This window comes from Dryobates pubescens, chromosome 8 (assembly GCF_014839835.1).
Source record: "Dryobates pubescens isolate bDryPub1 chromosome 8, bDryPub1.pri, whole genome shotgun sequence".
Taxonomy (NCBI): Eukaryota; Metazoa; Chordata; class Aves; order Piciformes; family Picidae; genus Dryobates; species Dryobates pubescens.
Genome location: NC_071619.1, coordinates 41,327,395 through 41,347,446, shown reverse-complemented (window position 1 = coordinate 41,347,446; position 20,052 = coordinate 41,327,395). Strand labels below are relative to the sequence as shown.

Genomic DNA, 20,052 nt, shown 5'->3' with positions numbered 1-20,052 from the left:
CCAACTCCCAGACGAAACTGAACTGAGAAAAAAAAATATTCCAACTGCTCTACAATCTAAAGCTGCATTTTTTGTCTATCCACCAATGAAATTCGTTTAGAATATCAGAATGTTTTGGTTCTAGTACCGAAAACATTTAGCCAGTGTCTCAGCACTGTTTGTCCTTAAAGGCACAGTGTCAAACGGCCACACCACCAAATATTTGTAGATCAATATGCTGAAAAATTGAGAAAACCAGCTGTTTAAAAATCCACAGCATCTTCATGCTCCCCCCCCAAATCTGAGCAGAAATAAATCATGCAAATTTCGCCCTGCCTCTGGAAAGCAATTATTCCGAGCCCCACCTTGGGGCAGCCAATTATTTATGTGGAGGTGAGAAAGTTCAGTTCCTCCCTCCACACAACCACAGCTAACTCAGTCGGAGAAGCAGATGAGAAAGGCTGTATTTTACAAGCAGAATGACATGCAATGAATATATTATACACAATATACAGTATTTACAGTATATACCATAATATACAGGAAAGAATGTAACACAGAAACACCCTCCAGAGGAGGGTTCCCCCTCCAGGTTCTCCCCAAAACCCCTTTTCCCCTGTGGTGGTGAGAGTAAGTTCAGTTCTCCCCCCAACACAAAACCCACAGCTAACTCAGTTGGAGAAGCAAAAATGGGTAAGAGCTTGTAATGGGTTGGGGCAGACCCCCTCCCCACCACAGGCAGAAATAATGACTCCGACAAACGGATTGCAAAGGTGATGGAAAGATTAAATAGAGAACAGTGAGTGTGTACAGAAAACCCAGAAGCACAGTGACAAGAGAAACCCCAGAACAGACCCAGAAACATCCCATCCCCACCTGAGGGTGCACCCAAGACTCCCAGGGCTCCTCCTTCCTCCCCCACCCCCCCACTGCTAGGCTAGTCTCAGCTGGCCAGATCTGAGACTGCCCATCCCCCTGTGGCCTTGGGCCTAGCCAGGCCCATGGCTGGGAGACATCTCCCCCAGTTACCGGGTGGTGGAGAGGAAGGAAAGGGGAAGTGCCAGACCCCGCCATGGATTTTATAGTGGTGCAGGAATTATGGTAGGAAATACCTAATTTCCTGTGTCCACCCACTGGGCTGGACTTCTGGACACAGGAAACACCCCTGTAGCAGAGGGCACCCAGCCCAAACTGTGACAGAGCTGTATTTTACAAGCAGGATGAAATGCAGTGAATATATACACAATATACAGTATTTACAAGAGATACAAATATACACAGCAAAGAACATAACACAGAAGACCTGCCCTCCTCCAGCGAGGAGGGTCCCCCCAAAACCCCCTTATCCCCCTTCCTCCCTTTTTCCCCCAATAAGGGTTAGAGAGAGAAAAGTAATTATTAAGGGGAAAATTCTGTTAGTTCAAAGCGTATGCTAAGGGAAGAAAAAAGAATTAGTTTCTTGTCTCGTTAGTCCAAGGTCAGCCAAGCACAGAAAGACAGCAGCTGCTCAGGCAGGCTGAAACAGACAGACTGAAACTCAAACTGAACTAAAACTAAAATGCAAAGTTGCATCCCCACTGATCTGCCAATGAAATTCATTTAGAACTGTCTTTTGCTTTCCTTTTCGCACCAAAACATTCAGCCAGAGTGTTTCAGTAGCTGTCTCTTCTTAAAGGCGTAGCCTAAAACTGTCACATCCCACTTCCTCCCCTTTTCCCAAAAAGGATTAAAGAGAGAACATGGATATTAAGGGAAATTTTGTTAGTTCAAAGCAACTGTTAAGGGAAGAAAAAGCTAGTTTTCTTACCTCAGAAGTCCAAGATCAGCACCGCCAAGAACAAAACAGAGAAAGCAGCTGCACAGACAAACTGAACTAAACTAAACTGAACTAAAATCCTTGAAGTTACATTCCTACTGTTATACCAATGAAACTCATTTAGAATTATCTTTGTTTTCCTTGTTACACCAAAACATTCAGCTAGAGTAGTCTGTGGCTGTCTTTTCTTAGAGGCACAGCCTAAAACCGTCACATACAGCTTTCATTCGCTCCACTGGCTGAGTTCTGCTGAGCATTTTTGTTGGTGTGGTTGGGCTAAAACATCACACTGCAACAAGTTTTCCTTCTCTTTTTTTTTGTTGTGTCTTCAGATAATCTTACACTCAATGCATAAGTACCAGCCCCGTGTTCATGTCATCCGCAAGGATTTCAGCAGCGATCTTTCCCCTACAAAGCCGGTTCCTTCAGGAGACGGAGTGAAAACCTTCAACTTCCCTGAGACTGTCTTCACCACCGTGACAGCCTACCAAAATCAACAGGTAAAGCTATGTGTGTTCAGGCTCTTTTTGTGTTGGATGTCCATAAAAACATCAGTGTGCTTTTCTCTTAGGTAAACATAAGGAAAATCTTTACTTAGAGGGTGCCAGAGCACTGGAACAGACTGGCTCAAAGAGGCTGTGGAGCCTTCTTCTGTGAGGCTTTCATAAACCTACCTAGATGCATTACTGCACAACCTGGTCTTGGTGGTCCTGCTCTAGCAGGGGGATTGGACTAGCTGATCTTTAGAGGTCCCTTCCAATCCCCTACTGTTCTGTGATTCATATTTGAGACATCAGCTCTTCTAAGTAGCTCAAGAAGAGTGTGTAGTGGATTGTTTATTTCCTTTTACACAAAAAAAAGTAGCTACGGAATGCAGAATTAACCAGGTTGGAAAAGACCTTCAAGATCATCGAGTTCAACCTATTACCCAACACCACCAATCAACTAAACCATGGCACCAAGTGCCCCATCCAGTCTCTTCTTAAACACCTCCAGTGATGATGACTCCACCACCTCCCTGGGCAGCACATTCCAATGGCCAATCTCTCATGTTGAGAAGAACTTCCTCCTAACATCCAACCTAAACCTCCCCTGGGGCAGCTTGAGACTCTGTCCTCTCCTTCTGTCACTGGTTGCCATGGAGAAGAGACCAACCCCCACCTGGCTACAACCTCCCTTCAGGGAGTTGTAGACATCAAGAAGGTCTCCCCTGAGCCTCCTCTTCTCCAGGCTAAGCAACCCCAGCTCCCTCAGCCGCTCCTCACAGGGCTGTGCTCCAGATCACTCCCCACCTTTGTTGCCCTTCTGTGGACATGTTCCAACAATTCAACATCTTTCCTAAACTGAGGGGCTCAGAATTGGACACAGGACTCAAGGTGTGGCCTAACCAATGCTGAGTACAGGGGCAGAATGACTTCCTGGGTCCTTACTATGGGGTAGCGTGTAGGCATAAAGTATCTTACCGGAGAACCACATTGCAGATAAGGTGCCTGTGGTTTTTGCCATAAAATAAGTAGGCAGTGTCAACCATGAAGAGATGCACTGTGTTCACATTTCCTTGCCACTTCATAGTACTGTTATGTTTGTATGTAGGTTATCAATATTCAATAGGCAGAATGACTAATAAAAATGTTAATAACTTTATTCATAACAATTAAAGAATCCCACTGCAAATATTAATGAAACCTATTACTGGTTTGAAATACTCAGTTGTGGAGCAGATACCTCACCAGCAGGAATATGTAACAATCTAAACAGTAAGAGCAAAAGTCCAGAAACAACAAACAGCAATGTAAACTGTAAAGAAAAAACAAGAACTTTGGCAACATGCCAGCTTTGCCCACCAGGGGAGAACTCTAGAATTCTCTAGGGCAGCAGACCTTTAACAGATGCTGATAAAAATCAGGTTTCATAATTACTCACTGAGCGTGGTACCCCGCGGCACGTGTGGGGATTTAAACAAAGCCAAAACGGCATCGAGCACATGAGAGCTGCAGGAGCAGAGTTTCACTTCCTGTCGGCTTCTGCAGCTTGTTGCTGTAGCACACACAGGGTTTATCTCTGAAGGCTTTGTAACTGAAGGCTTTGCAGAAAAGAGGTTGCTGCCGAGGCTTGCAGTGCTTGTCAGCTTTGTAGCTTTGCCTATTTGGAGAGGTTCTTCAGCTGCAATCTTCACAGTGGTGCTCATTGCTTCTTCCAATGAAATGAAACTGTCCTGCGGACTCATCTCCTCCTGGGGTTCGTCTCTCAGCCCAGCAAGACGTGTCTGCTCTGCCCTGGGGCCTTACAACTCTACACAGCAAGGGGTCTTTGCAGTCCTGTCTGGGTAACCTGAAGCACAGCCCGGCTTCCAAGCGAGGCTTGTGACTTGCCCCAGAGCTTGGACAATTGCAAGGCAAAGCTCTGCCTCTTTGGGCTGGTACTTACAGATTTTCCAAGACAATGCTGTCAGTGACAACAAAGATTGAGAGATAAAAACCTGAGACTGTAACCTATAGAATGAGTTTCCTCCAAACGTGGGCAAAGGCACACACACCTGGCCCACTTGGACTCCAGGGCATGTTTGGACAAGCCTGGGCAACATGGGCGTTTTCCTGAAAACCCAGACCTGCTGGCTCCTGCCCCATGGTCTGACTCAGGGCATTTTTGAGGCTTTTTGTCCCTTCAGGACAAGTACAAACTGCATTATCCTATTCCCACTGTGCAAGTAGTCCAGATCTGCTATCTCACAAAGAAAATACAGTTGCTGGATTTGGTTTAGAGATGATGGGAAAAAAAATCTGAGAGAAGCTCAATCTCATCAATCTGCTGACAAAAGAAGCCTTTGAACATAAGCAGCAGCAGTCCATGTGTGGCATATGAATGAAATTCTCATGCCTAATTCATGTTTGATTCAGATCTTGCACAGCTCCCAGTGGAGAGTGTTACTACTGAGTTCAGATATCCTAAGGAAAAAATGTTGTTACAGTGGGATCCTATCTGTAGAGACCTCGACTCCTGAGCTTTGTAACTGATCTGACCTTTTTCTTAAACTAGACTTCATGGCACTAAAAATTGTAACCTCAGTGTACCCTTCTGTTTGATTCCAGAATTCCCTGTCTATCCCTATTTTCCTCCAGGGTATGATATCCTTCAGAGGAAATTATGCAGTGGTGCTCAGTGATGGAACAAAGGACAGTGGGCACAAACTGGAACCCAGGAGGTTTCACTTAAACATGTGGAAAACCTTCTTTGAGGGTGCTGGAACCCTGGAACAGGCTGCCCAGAGAAGCTGTGGAGTCTCCTTCTCTGGAGAGATTCCAAACCCACCTGGATGTGTTCCTGCGCAAGCTGCCTCTGAATAGCCCTGCTCCAGCAGGGGAGTTGGTCTAGATGATCTTCAGAGGTCCCTTCTAACCCCTACCAGTCTATGATTCAGTAAAACACAAGCATTTGAGAGTGTAAATATTTGAGACACCATGGAAGAAAGGAGATTTGGAAAGGCCTTACAGTGGATTACACCTATTTGCTGTCCCTTCTCCTTCAGTGGCCAATTAAAGCATCTTCATTGCACAGAGAACTCCTTAAGCCCATCCTTATGGCTCATCTACCATCTAACTCTGCCCTGGGGATTCCCATTAGCCTTCATACCACCTCTGTCATGCTTTGGGTTCAGTGTGTTCCTCTTCTTTGTGCACACAAGCTCCTTTTTTCATTTTCAGGGGGGAGGTGCTGTACACATCCCTCTTCCCTTTCCTGACATTCTCCTTCTTACTGGATCGGGGGGGAGAGGGATAAGGTGGGGGGTTATGGCTTGAAGAGGGCTGTATAAGGTAATTTTTTTCCCAGGTGTGTCAGTCAGAATCTCAGTTGGTAAACCTTTTGGCTGTTAATAGTGTGCCCACTTGGAAAGCACAGGGTACAAACCTAGAGTAAGGGTACAAACCAGCCTGGAAGAAAAATAGTCTGTTAGGGGAAAGAAGTTATACAGTTTCCTGCCATTAATTGCAGAGGAGTCTTGAATAAGAAATGGTGAAGTGAATATTTTTTTCCATGCAAACATCTGTGCTTCTGCAGAATGACCTTGTGAAGTCAGTGGACATCATTATAGTCGGTGTTCTTGGTCTGAGAGACAGGCCTGTGTCAAGTTACATCAGGGCAGATCACAATATTAAGCCAATTCATTACAATTTAGCTAGTTGTTACAGAGGTTTTACTTTGCACCATGGGCTTCCAGTGCTCCCTTCACTGCTTCTAGATCCCCATTCCTCAATTTTTTTCTTCTTCATCTGGTCCCTTTGAATTGACTTCAATTGAAATCCAAATTGGGTCAACTCTTCCAGCAGAAGAAGAATGTTACCATGCAACGGAGAGTTTGCTGTCAACTGAAGCATTTTAAACTTCCTGCCCCCCTTCACACAGATGCATGCTCTCCACCAACTTATAACTGTAAGGCAGACATGGAAATGTTGAGAAAGGAGGAGAAAGGAGAAGAAAGCTCTGTTGTGCTCCCCTAATGACAGGACAAATAAGGCATAGTAAGGCAGATCAAGGGAGCTGCTAAGGGAGGGCTCTCGGTCAGTCACTGTCTCTTTAAGCCACCTCACTGCAGAGAAGCACTGGAATTTCTTTCTTTATTTTTGAATTCCAAACACTTTGCTGTTTTGTCCCCCCACTCCAAAACAGGGGGTTGGCTTTTTAAAATGCAAGCAAAGGGCATTCTGCTGGGTTGGGAGAAACCTTTTCACTAAAACTAAAGTTAAACAACAACCCCCCACAACCCTCACCCCCCCATCTGCCTCCGTGCCCTCCAGTGGCTGTAAAACTTAGCCTTGCTGGGAGAAGCATCTCTGGAAACAATTGTAAAATGTTAGCAAATCCACCACGGGGATTCCCTCTGCTGTAATTCCATCCTCCACAGAACATACTTGTCTCTGTACACACAAGTCTCAGGACAGCTGCAAAGTCAGGCTAGCGGAAATTAAGTTCACAAATTAAGCTTCTGCAAAAATAGGAGCTGCATTCCAGATCTGAGGTTAATATCCAGAGTTAAGGGCTCGATTCTGACAGAAGCAAAACACCTGCAAACCCACTTCGGGTCAACCTGTATTAAACTTGACCCTTTTGAGCAGTTTCTGCAAAAAAAAAAACAACACACCACACCACAACCAATGGGATAGGATCTGGTGATCCCTGTGTCTTTTCACGTCAGAGACAGGGTCTCTGTGCCAATGAAAGGCTGGCAGAGGGAAGCTATTGTGCTCTGCCAGGTTGGGGAATAGCTGACAGGCAGTATGATACGATGGGCTACAAGGTCAAAACCCCAGTGAGATTTTCCATATTTACTGAGGTGGAATTCATGTCTAAAAATAGAGCAGGAAGGAAGATTCCCCAGAAGCACTCAGTCTGCTCTTTTCTCCTTCATTGTATAGATGAGGAACAAAAAGCAAACAAATGAATAATTAAGGGTTTCTGGACCAGAAAAATCTTTGAAGGGGAGCCCAGATGCTGAACTTAGTGCATGTGCAGTACTCAGTGCGTGTGACTGAGCACCCATCTGCCATCTTTGGAGGCTGTGGCTTGTGCTTTGCTTGACCTTTTCTCCTGAACATTTTTTGAAGGAACATGAGCACATCCAGCTGCTGGATATCTAGAAAGCTGAGGCTGGGATAACCCAGATACCAGTTAAACCTGAGCAATTTGCTTGCTTCCCAAACCACATGGCTGTGGTTGTGAGTTATAACTCATCAGTTCCTGGGTTTTGCTCCTGAGTCCAAGGTGTTCTTCTCCTTTGGGAACAACTTCTCAGCCCTGGTACTGTGCCTGGTTTCTGAGTGCTACTGGGATTGTTTAGCTTGGAGAAGAGAAGGGAGAAGAGGGGAGACATTATTGCTCTCTACTATTACCTGAAGGGAGGCTGTAGCCAGGAGGGGGTTGGTCTCTTCTCCCAGGCGTCCAGCACCAGAACAAGAGGATACAGTCTCAAGCTGCACCAGGGGAAGTTTAGGCTTGAGGTAAGGAGAAAGTTCTTCCCAGAAAGAGATTGGCCATTGGAATGTGCTGCCCAGGGAGGTGGTGGAGTCACCATCACTGGAGGTGTTGGATGCAGCACTTGAAGCCATGGTTTAGTTAGTCCTGAGGTGCTGGGTGAGAGGTTGGACTTGATGACCTCTGAGGTCTTTTCCAACCTTATTGATTCTATGATTCTGTCCCTGACTCTGTTCATTTGCAAAGCAGATCATCTGTTTATGAATGAAGGTCTGAAGAGAAAGTCAACTTTAGTATAAGTCTGGGGGAAATCATATTTGTCTTCTGTGTCCAGAAAAGGGGCAAAAAAGCTGAAAAATGCCTTCAAGTTGAACTAGAGGAGGTTTAGATTAGATGTTAAGAAAAATTTCTGTACTTAAGGGGTGGTCAGGCATTGCAATAGGCTGCCCAGGGAATTGATGGAGTCACCATCTCTGGCTGTGCTCAAATGTGTGTGATATGGTTTAGTGGACATGGTGGTGTCGAGTTGAGGGTTGGACTTTATGACTTTAGAGGTCTTTTCCAACTCCAATAACTCTATGATTTGATCTCAAAGGTCTTTTCCAACCTGGTTAATTCTATTCTATTCTATTCTATTCTATTCTATTCTATTCTATTCTATTCTATTCTATTCTATTCTATTCTATTCTATTCTATTCTATTCTATTCTATTCTATTCTACCACAACCACAACAACCACAACAACCACAACAACCACAACAACCACCACCAGCTGCCTGGTGCTGTAAATCACAGAATCAAGCAGGTTGGAAGAGACCTCCAAGATCACCAGGTCCAACCAATCACCCAACCCTAACCGATCAACCAGACCATGGCACTGAGTGCCTCACCCAGGCTGCTCTTAAACACCTCCAGGGATGCTGACCCCACCCCCTCCCTGGGCAGCCCATCCCAAAGGGCAATCTCTCTGTCTGGGAAGGACTTCTTGCTAAGATCCAGCCTAAATTCTATTCTATTCTATATTCTAGTCTATGAGTAAATGTGAAAGATCATAGTAAAAGTGATGTGGGCAAAAGTGGTTATCATCAGCAATTTTCATCAGTTCAAAGAAATAAAGGAATTGAGAAATCAAATAGACCAAATGGTTACCTTTGTCTTTGTTCTTTTTCCCCTCCTTTGCAGATCACCAGATTAAAAATTGACAGAAATCCCTTTGCTAAAGGTTTCAGAGATTCTGGGAGAAACAGGTAAGAGTAGCTCGTTTGTGTTTCCTTACTGATCTCCTCTCCCCTGCCCCTAAGGAGTGCACAGAGCATGTGTCTAAGACTGAGGAATCCTAATTAATTTGTATAGGTGTGATCCTAATTAATTTTTATAGGAGAGATTTGTTGTAGAGTAGCTCTTAGAGGAATTAGAAAGATTATTTCATTTTGCCTAAACAGATCCAATGTGTAATGATGGCTTCCCCAGAAAATCCTTTCCAGAGCTAGACTGAGCCAATTTCTTTTCAGAAGTCTTCTCCAGTGTTGCTCTCCTACTTTTGCCTGGATCCTGCACCCCCAAACTCTGAAACAGAGCTTTAGATAACCTTAGATGATATATCAAAGACAATTTATCACTTTCCTACTTGACAGCATTTCTTCTCCATTTCTTCTTTGACTATTTGTTTTGCTGCTTTGTGTTTAATTTCCTGCTTGTTGCTACCTCAGTACCCCTCCTATTGTCACTACTTGCAAGACTTTCTTCTGTATAAGTATGTTTTGCTGTTGTTTTGGTGGTGGTTGGTGTTTGGTTGGTTTGTTGTTGCTGTTTTCTGATGAATAATTAATTTGTTTATGCTAATTTATATTGTTTTCATGTTCCTCTGAACTTTGCAATTTGTCTCTGAGAAATACAGTTAAAATCTCAACATCTCTGATAAGTCAACATGGCTTTAGGTAGGGCAGGTCCTGCCTGACCAACCTGATCTCCTTCTGTGCCCAGGTGACTGCCTGGTGGATGTGGGGCAGGCTGTGGATGTAGTCTGCCTGGCCTTCAGCAAGGCCTTTGACATCGTCCCCCACAGCAAACTCCTGGCCAGGATGTCAGCCCCTGGCTTGGACAGCAGCCAAGGATGGAGGGCTGAGCCCAGAGAGTGGTGGTGAATGGTGCCACATCCAGCTGGCAGCCAGGCACTTGTGGTGTCCCCCAGGGATCAGTGCTGTGGTCCATCCTGTTCAATATTTTTATTGATGATCTGGATGAGGGGATTGAGTCCATCATCAGTAAATTTGCAGACAACACAAGTTGGGGGCAGGAGTTGATCTGTTAAAGGATCTGCAGAGGGACCTTGATGGGCTGGAGAGATGGGCAGAGTTCAACAGGATGGCATTCAACAAGTCCAAGTGCCAGGTGCTGCACTTTGGCCACAACAACCCCATGCAGTGCTACAGGCTGGGGTCAGAAAGGCTGGAGAGCAACCAGGCAGAAAGGGACCTGGGGGTACTGGTTGATGGTAGGCTGAACATGAGCCAGCAGTGTGCACAGGTGGCCAAGAAGACCAATGACATCCTGGCCTGTATCAGGAATAGTATGGCCTGCAGGAGCAGGGAAGTCATTGTGCCCTGTACTCTGCACTGGTTAGGCCACACCTTGAGTCCTGTGTCCATTTCTGGGCCCCTCAAATTAAAAAGGATATTGAGAGAAGGGCAATGAGGCTGGGGAGAGGCCTCAAGAACAAGCCCAATGAAGAGAGGCTGAGGGAGCTGGGGTTGCTTAGCCTGGAGAAGAGGAGGCTCAGGGGAGACCTTATTGCTCTTTACAGCTACCTGCAAGGAGGTTGTAGCCAGGTGGGGGTTGGTCTCTTCTCTGAGGCAACCAGAGCACCAGAACAAGAGGACACAGTCTCAAGCTGTGCCAGGGGAAGTTTAGGCTGGAGGTGAGGAGAAATTTCTTCATAGAAAGAGTTGTTAGCTATTGGAATGTGCTGCCCAGGGAGGTGGCGGAGTCACCACCCCTGGAGATGTTCAAGAGGGGATTGGATGTGGCACTTGAAGCCATGGTTGAGTTAGTCCTGAGGTGTTGGGTGATAGGTTGGACTTGATGATTCTTGAGGATCATCCTTATTGATTCTATGATTCTACTCTGCTCTGGTGACACCTCAATTGGAGTACTGTGTCCAGCTGTGGGACCCCAGTGCAAGAGGGATGTAGACCTGCTGGAGCAGCTCCAGAGGAAGGCCACAAAGATGATCAGAAGACTGGAGCACCTCTGCTATGAGGACAGGTAGAAAGAATTGGGGCTGTTCAGGCTGGAGAAGAGAAGGCTCCATTGAGACCTTATAAATACATTTTAATACCTGAAGGGGACCTACAGGAAGGCTGGGGGAGGACTGTTTAGAAAGGCTTGTAGAGGTAGGATGATGGGGTAAGTTTTAAAGGGGCCAGTTTTAAACTGGAGCAGGGTAGATTTAGGTTTGACAAAAGGAGGGAGCTCTTTACAATGAGAGGGGTAAAATACTGGAACAGCTTGGCAGGGATATGCTTGAAGGCCTGTCCCTGGAGACATTCAAGATTAAACTTGATGTGGCCCTGGGCAGCCTGATTTAGTTGGAAGTGTCCCTGCTGACTGCATGGGGAGTGGACAAAATGACCTCTTCCAATCTGATTGCAATCTGTGAATCTCTTTAAGGCAGGAACTTCAAGCAAGAAAACTTTTGCATTAGTAAAATAAGAAAGTCCAAACCCAAAGCTTCATTTTTTCTGCCTTTTGTGAATCCAGGAAAGTATTCATCAAATCTAAATATTTCATGAAAGCATTTTTGCTGGAAAAGACCCCTTTAAGACCATCTAGCCCAACCATTAGGATCTAAATGATGTAGGTATCCTTTAAATCAGCACCACAAAGGCTTTAAACATTAAATGAATGACAGAATTAGGCATACGTTGCCAGGTTACAGGAACCCTAGGCTTGTAAAGCAAGTGTGTGAAGACCAAAATGAAAGTGCTTTGTGTGGCCTTCATCTGCTGTACCCGAGGGCACTGTAATTCAGTTTTTATTTGAGTGCTCCTCTTGTGTGTGTTCACCAGGACCAGCACCTCCTTCATGGTTTGGCATGGGGAACTTTCAGTGAATGGGCAACTGCTCTGCATTTCCCATGCCCTGTGTAAATGCCACACTCTCTGTGATCTGAAGGGCAGTGTCTTACTCATCTAGTAGTTTCCTAGCTCGGCTCCTCTCTTTTCATCTTAGTGTAGCTAAGTGAAAAGATGCCACCACCTTTATTTAATTCCCACTGTGAGCATAGTTCTGGTGCTTGAGGCTTTTGTGACTTTTACTCTGCTCTCCTCCTCTGTGTGGAGGAAGTAACACGTGCCCCGAGTACAAGGTCTTGCTGTGTGCAGAGATACAGCTGCGCTGAAGGCTGAGCTTCAAATAGGGATTGATGCAGTTCCAGGTCCACGGTGGGCTAGGTTAACGTGGACGGGATTAATAAGGTCCTAGCCCAGTCAATCTGGACGGTTTCCTGAAAAGGTTGAGAATTACTGATCTTTGTAGCTCATTGATTTAAGAAAGGGCAGGAAATTGCTACATGGCTGCAGCTGTGGAGAGGGCTCAGTCCAGCTCTCCACTGATGTAAAGAGGAGTTAAAATCTTTAAGGTATTACACATCAAAGAGAGCAGCCTGAGGCTTTGGGATGAAAAAAACAGGCGAAGGTATTTGCAAGCAGATACAGCAGTCAGGCGCCTGCCTCGCAAGCTGTGGTCTGGCTAAGGTTGCACCAATGTTGTCAGCTAGCAGAGGACACTCTCACACTCAGCTGTTCCCTTTAAAGAGGACATGTGCATAGAAGTACACACAGGAGGAAGAAAAACATTAAGGTCCAAACTGGAGTCTTTAGATGGGACTTTGTTCTAGTTGGCTCCTCTTTCCTCCTGACTTCCTAATCTCTGGTCAGCTGGAGTGAGAATTATGACAATCTGTAGCTTACACCCAGAACAACTTTGGGCAGCTATGGTGCATCAAGCTGTAGCTCAAAAACCTGTCCCAGTGAAAATGTAGACCTCTTTTGAAAGAGAAGCAGAGTAATTAGGGGACTGGAGCAACTCTCTTAGGAGAAGAGGCTGAGAGACCTGGGAGTCTCTAGCCTGGAGAACTGCAGACTGAGAGGGGATCTTATCAATGCTTATCAACATCTAAAGGGTGGAATTAGAAAATAGAAATAGAAATAGAATAAATAAGGTTGGAAGAGACCTTCAAGACCATCAAGTTCAACCTATCACCCAACACCATCTAATCAACTAAACTATGCAACCAAGCAACCTATCAAGTCTCCTCCTAAACACCTCCAGTGATGGGTACTCTACCACCTCCCTGGGCAGCACATTCCAATGGCCAGTCTCTCTTTCTGGGAAGAATTTCTTCCTAACATCCAGCCTAATTCTCCCTTGGTGCAGCTTGAGACTGTGTCCTCTTGTTCTGGTGCTGGTTGCCTGGGAGGAGAGACCAACCCCCACCTGGCTACAACCTCCCTATAGATAGTTGTAGAGAGTAATAAGGTTACCCCTGAGTCTCCTCTTCTCCAGGCTAAGCAACCCCAGCTCCCTCAGTCTCTCCTCATAGGGCTTATGTTCCAAGCCCCTCACCAACTTTGTTGCCCTTAATTCATGAGGATGAGGCAGGGCTCCTTTCAGTGGTGCTGAGCGATAGGGCAAGAGGCAATAGGTACAAACTAGAGAACAGGAGGTTTTCCTCGGAATTAAAGAAAAACTTCTTTCCTTTGAGGGTGGTGGAGCACTATAACAGGCTGTCCAGAGAGGTTGTGGAGTCTCCTTCCCTGCAGCATTTCAAAACCCACCTGGACACTCATCCTGTGCAACCTGCTCTAGGAAAGCCTGATTTCTTCTGTGATTCTGTGTGATTCTGTAGTTTGAACAAGGGACCATGTCCCGGTTGGAGGCCAGGCAGATCCTCTCTTGCCTCCAAAGGGGCAAAAAATGAGACTCACACAAATGGATTGCAGAAGTGATGGAAAGTTTAAATGAGGAAGTGATTAGTGTTTTACAGAGAGCTACAAGCAGTGACAAAAAGAAATCCCAAGCATACAGAGTCCCTTATAAAAGACCCTAAGAGGCCTTGAGATAACTCTCCAACCATTATGAGATAGGGAGCATCTCCCATGGGAGCAGAGGGGGAAGAAAGAGGAAGTGAGAGACTTTGCAGTTGGATTTATAGAGCAGAGGACATTATGGGTATGAAATACACAGCTCCCTGTGTCCACCCACTGGGCTGGACCCTCGGGGCACCGGAGGTGTATCTTGTGTGGCAGCAGCAGGAGGCACCCAGCCTGAACTGCCACAGACCACTTGTGGAGCAGGCAAGCAGAATACATGCCCAAGAGATTTTCTGTGTAACACCTTGAAAGAAAGAAAAAAAGTGGGGAAAAAAAAGTTGTGCAAGCAGCAGGGGGGCACAGACCATCTGAGGCTGCTCCGGCACGTTATTTACCAGGGACATCAGAATGCTGAATCAAGGCTACAGTTAAAGTTTGCTGGCAAATAGTGGAGTAAAAACCAAACAACCTGCTGGAAAAAAAGTATGTGGTGGGAGAAGAGGAACTCCTGGGCCTCTCTGCTTGGAGTTGATGCTTTTCCATGAAATGGATGTTGATGGTTCCTCCTTCATTTATTTCTTACCCTGATATTGCTTCACTATAGTTGCTCACTGCAGAAATTCTGGAAGTAACTGTTGGGTTTGTAACATTTCCCATTTAAATCTTACACTATCATCAGCTCAGTCTTTCTGTATCATTCATGGTTGAGTTGCTGGAAGGTGTCCAGAGAAGGGCAACAAAGCTGGGGAGGGGTTTGGAGCACAGCCCTGTGAGGAGAGGCTGAGGGATCTGGGGTTGCTTAGCCTGGAGAAGAGGAGGCTCAGGGGAGACCTTATTGCCCTTTACAACTACTTGAAAGGAGGTTGTAGCCAGGTGGGGGTTGGTCTCTTCTCCCAGGCAACCAGCACCAGAACAAGAGGACACAGTCTCAAGCTGTGCCAGGTGAGGTTTAGGCTGGATGTTAGGAAGAAGTTCTTTATGGAAAGAGAGATTGGCCATTGGAATGTGCTGCCCAGGGAGTGGGTGGTGGAGTCCCCATCACTGGAGGTGTTTAGGAAGAGACCTGATGAGGCACTTGGTGCCATGGTTTAGTTGATTAGATGGTGTTGGGTGATAGGTTGGACTCAATGATCTCGAAGGTCTTTTCCAAGCTGGTTAATTATTTTTCTTTTCTTTTCTTTTCTTTTCTTTTCTTTTCTTTTCTTTTCTTTTCTTTTCTTTTCTTTTCTTTTCTTTTCTTTTCTTTTCTTTTCTTTTCTTTTCTCTTTTCTTTTCTTTTCTTTTCTCTTTTCTTTTCTCTTTTCTTTTCTCTTTTCTTTTCTCTTTTCTTTTCTCTTTTCTTTTCTCTTTTCTTTTCTCTTTTCTTTTCTTTTCTTTTCTTTTCTTTTCTTTTCTTTTCTTTTCTTTTCTTTTCTTTTCTTTTCTTTTCTTTTCTTTTCTTTTCTTTTCTCTTTTCTTTTCTTTTCTTTTCTCTTTTCTTTTCTTTTCTTTTCTCTTCTCATATATACATTCATCTCCCTTCATTAGCATATGAGAATCCTAAAAAACCTGCTGTCCTGGGGTATCCACCCCATCATGATGTCACTGACTGTATCCATCTGTGGAAGCAATCTTTTAATGAATCCCTTCTTGGATATCCTTCATTTGTTTGCATGGTTGTCTTCCCTCACAGCTGACTGCTCTTTGTGTTGGGAGAAGGAGCAGGGAGGTATTTCACAGGGCAAGATACAAACAGCTCAGCAGCTGGATGTTGTTTTGCAGTCTAAGCACTCAAACAGTGTTGATCAATGGTGTTTAGCAATCTAGTCATTAGCCTTTATGGATTGGGGGGTTTATCCTGTGTTAGAAGGCCAAATATTACTTCTTGCTATTAGATATTCCCTCTGTGTATTTTTTGTTCCTATTTCCTTTATCTGCAAAAGCATGTGAAGCACCTGTAAAAATGAAATGAGAGCTGGTTCAAGTGATGAAGGGACATTTATGTAAAGAACATGCAAGGCAGGTATAACTTAGCTGCTTTCCTGCAAGAGGCTGAGGACTAGAGTTTTTGACATATGGAGCTCAGCTAGCCAAATGCTAGGGTAGCAAGGGTGAAGGTTTAATGCCACAGAGCCTATTTTTGGAGGCTGAGTAAAGTTCATTTGATAGTGGGTTGTTCATGGGAGCCTCCTCATCCAGGGGGAAGCCAGAAGGGACAGCAGTCAGGAAACCCAGTGGGCTGAAGGCAAGCAGCAGTCCTTTGCTTTCAGATGTAGGCAGCTGAAGTGAACAAACATTGTTTGTGCTGTAAATGCTCTTTGAGGTTTTGTCTAGGCAAAGAGAGCCAGGAGGGCACTTGGAGCCAATTTTGCCTCCCCAGTGAACAATGAAATGATGACCTGGATCCTGCATGCAGCAGGAACAGCAAGGTCAGCCATATGGGATGGATTATGAAGGTGCACAGATAGCTCATACATCTTTTTTCCATTTTTTCAGACAATAGAACTGTTTCATTTATTGCTGATTATTAAAACTTTATAGCACTAAAAATAAAAGAATGAATGAAAAAGAGAGAATTCTTGGATACCTTTTAAAGGACTGACCTTATTAAAATAAAGCTGGCAGTGAGTCCTCTTCTGATATTTCTTTTTTCTTTGTTTTTTTGCTTCCTTCATAAAGATGGTGTGAGAGGGGAAGGTTTATGGCCTGATAGGCAGCTTGAAGTCAGTTTTTCAGGGCAGTTCTTTGGAAGCGAAAGTGGATGCCGCATAATAACCTGCAGCACACTTGGTACCAGCAGGCCTCACCAAAGCCCAAAAGAAGTTTCTGTCAGCATTTATTGCTGTATCAAAATGTCTTTTCGTTGGTCAGATGGCATTTGCCATCTGCTGGGGGCTGGAACACACACAGAAGAGGACTCCAGTAGTTCTGCTGACTAGGAGAGAGACAGCTTTCCATACTGTAATTGGAGGTCTGTGGTATAGCTCTGGATATGTTTGTGCCACACTAGTGTAATAAATCATAGAATCAATAAGCTTGGAAAAGACCTCAGAGATCATCAAGTCCAACCTGTCACCCAACACCTCAGGACTAACTAAACCAATCCTTTTTTGAACACCTCCAGGGATGGTGACTCCACCATCTCCCTGGGCAGCACATTCCAGTGGCCAATTACTTTCTGGGTAGAACTTTCTCCTCAGCTCCAGCCTAAACTTCCCCTGGCACAACTTGAGACTGTGTCCTCTTGTTCTGGTGCTGGTTGCCTGGGAGAAGAGACCAACCTCCACCTGGCTACAACCTCCCTTCACATGGTTGTAGAGAGCTATAGGAGAGAGGGTTGTAAAAGCTGTCAGCAATAAAGTCTTGAATCACACCACCTCACCTTTACATTTGCTTTATAAACCAGCAATATAACAGACAGGGGGAAAAAATATTGAAAGGTTGGGAACAAAGTTTTAATCTCAGTCACACAAATGTGGTGTTGGCTTCTCAGCAAAGCTGGTTTTTGCATGGCTGAATCTTCTTTCATTTCAAGACTCCATCCTCAGGGTAGTAGGTGACTGTCAGGTTAGCACATGTGGTGGCTGTCTCATAGATCTTGTCTGAAGGATGGAAGGATGTGAAAGTTCTGTAAGGATGTGCTCTGCTTAGATACTATTTCAAAAACACAAATAGAATAGAATAGAATAGAATAGAGAATAGAATAGAGAATAGAATAGAATAGAATAGAATAGAATTAACCAGGTTGGAAGAGACCTTTGAGATCATCGAGTCCAACCTATCACCCAACACGATCTAATCAACTAAACCATGGTACCAAGCACCCCATCAAGTCTCTTCCTAAACACCTCCAGTGATGGTGACTCCACCACCTCCCTGGGCAGCACATTCCAATGGCAAATCTCTCTTTCTGTGAAGAAAGAAGGCTGCTCTGCAGAAAGGAAAATATCAAAGCAAACCTATGAGAAAAAGAAGGATGACTTAGTCTATGGGGATCTAAATTTGTGTGTAGGAAAACTGGACATAACTTTAAGCTCTGTCACCAAGATGCCTTGAAAGGTTGTTTTATAATGCATGTTCAGCATGTGCACACCTCTGGGAGAGTAAAGGAGGCTCATTTGGGCCAGGAAGACCTGGCATACCAGGCAGGAATAGTAGACTCATACAGTACATTCAGTGCTGCCTTTTGCCCTCTGTCAGCCCACAGGCACAGTGAGTCCAGCTGCTGTGAGCACCCTATTATTCTTGATTTACTCTCTTATTTGTAGTGAATGACATTACCTCCAGTTAAGAGCCAGTAACAAGAAGTGTTACCCAGGGCTCACTTTTGGGACCAGTCTTGTTTAACATCTTTGCCAATGATGTGGATAAGGGGATTGAGTGCACCCTCAGTAAATTTATGGATGACATCACACCAAATTGGGCATGAGTGTTGACCTGCAGGACCAGGGAAATGGTTGTCTTGTACTCTGCAGTGGTGAGGCCACAACTTGAGTACGGGGTTCCGTTATGGGGCACTCACTACAAGGAAGTCATTGAGATGGTGGAGTAAGTCCAGAGAAGGTCAACAAAGATGGCAAAGGGTCTGGACAACAGGACTTGTGAGGAGTGGCTGTAGGAACCGGGGTTGTTTAGTCTGGAGAAAAGGAGGCTGAGGGAAGACCTTCTTGCTCTCTACAACTCCCTGAAAGGAGGTTGGACATAGGTGGACATTGATCTCTGCTCCCAAGAAGGCTGGACATAGGTGGACATTGATCTCTCCTCCCTGAAAGGAGACTGGACCCAAGCAAGTATTGGTCTCATCTCCCTAGTAACAAGTGATAAGATGAGAGGAAAGGGCCTCAAGCAGCACCATGGGAGGCTTGGATTGGATATTAAGAACAGTTTCTTGACCTAAACAATGGTCAGGCAATGGAACAGGTTGCCTAGGGGAGGTGGAGTTGTCATTCCTGGAGGAGTTCAAAAAACATGTAGACATGACACTTTGAGACATGGTTTAGTGGGCATGGTGGTGTTGGGTTGAGGGTTGGACTGGATGATCTTAGAGGTCTTTTCCAGCCTTAATGGTTCTATGATTTCTTCTTTTTATTTTCTCCTATTATCTCTCTTCTATATTTTTATCTTTTAATGTGTGAATTATGTAGTGCTTGCAAGAATTATGTTGATATATATAGTGGAGCATGATAGATAGAGAGCTAGAAACTTTGGACTTTGGATCAAGTTGAGCTGAGAATGATGCAGACACCAGGCAGCAGCAAGGGTAATAGGGTTATCCTGCCTTTGCTGCTTTCCTGAGTCACCTTCATTAGGGGTTGGAGTTTACTAGAAGGGAGTCATAAGAGCAGATCTAGAAGTCAGTCAGTTTAAGAAGGACATTGAGACACTTGAACATATCCAGAGAAGGGCAATGAGGCTGGGGAGAGGTCTGGAGCACATCCCTGTGAGGAGAGGCTGAGGGAGCTGGGGTTATTTAGCCTGGAGAAGAGGAGGCTCAGGGGAGACCTTATTGCTCTCTGCAACTCCCTGAAGGGAGGTTGTAGCCAGTTGGGGGTTGGGCTCTTCTCCCAGGCAACCAGCACCAGAACAAGAGGACACAGTCTCAGGCTGTGCCAGGGGAAGTTTAGGCTGGAGGTGAGGAGAAAGTTCTTCACAGAGAGAGTTGTTAGCCATTGGAATGTGCTGCCCAGGGAAGTGGTGGAGCCACCATCATTGGAGGTGTTCAAGAGGGGATTGGATGTGGCACTTGGTGCCATGGTTTAGTCAGTCCCGAGGTGTTGGCTGACAGGTTGGACTTGATGATCTCTGAGGTCTTTTCCAACCTTGTTGATTGTATGATTCTATGACTCTAGTGCAGAGCAGGGTTATGTGCATAGGAGTCTAATGACTGGGACAGACTGTGTGAACATGGATTTCAGTGAGCTGCCTTCCTACATCCCCCCACCCCATCCTTGTGGCAGAGACAGAGCAGCTGGATGAGCACAGCTGGAACTTTCAGTCTGTGTTTCAGGATACATTACTTGGTTTTGACCATCAAGGCAAGCATTTTTGACAGCAGGTCTTGTTGCGTTTTGCAGCTTGCTTAGGGCATTTTATGCTCCCTTATATGGTACCAGAAAGTTCTCCCTTGGATTCAGCCTGGGGATTGTTTCCTGAGCGTGTAAAAAGGTACTGCTCTCTTCCCAGCATACGGACTTTGAACATGTGTGACTTTCTCACACG

The 20,052-nt window shown here is 45.2% G+C and overlaps 1 protein-coding gene across 2 annotated transcripts in view; it reads left to right on the top strand.

Moving 5' to 3' along the window:
- The window catches only part of TBX15 (T-box transcription factor 15), a 161,500-nt gene that overhangs the window by 98,116 nt on the left and 43,332 nt on the right, over window positions 1–20,052 (top strand). For both annotated transcript variants that reach the window (XM_054163699.1, XM_054163698.1), the window contains exons 5-6: window positions 2,128–2,295; window positions 8,945–9,009. In XM_054163699.1, coding sequence (XP_054019674.1) covers window positions 2,128–2,295; window positions 8,945–9,009 — 233 coding nt within the window. The remainder of the gene's footprint in view (window positions 1–2,127; window positions 2,296–8,944; window positions 9,010–20,052) is intronic.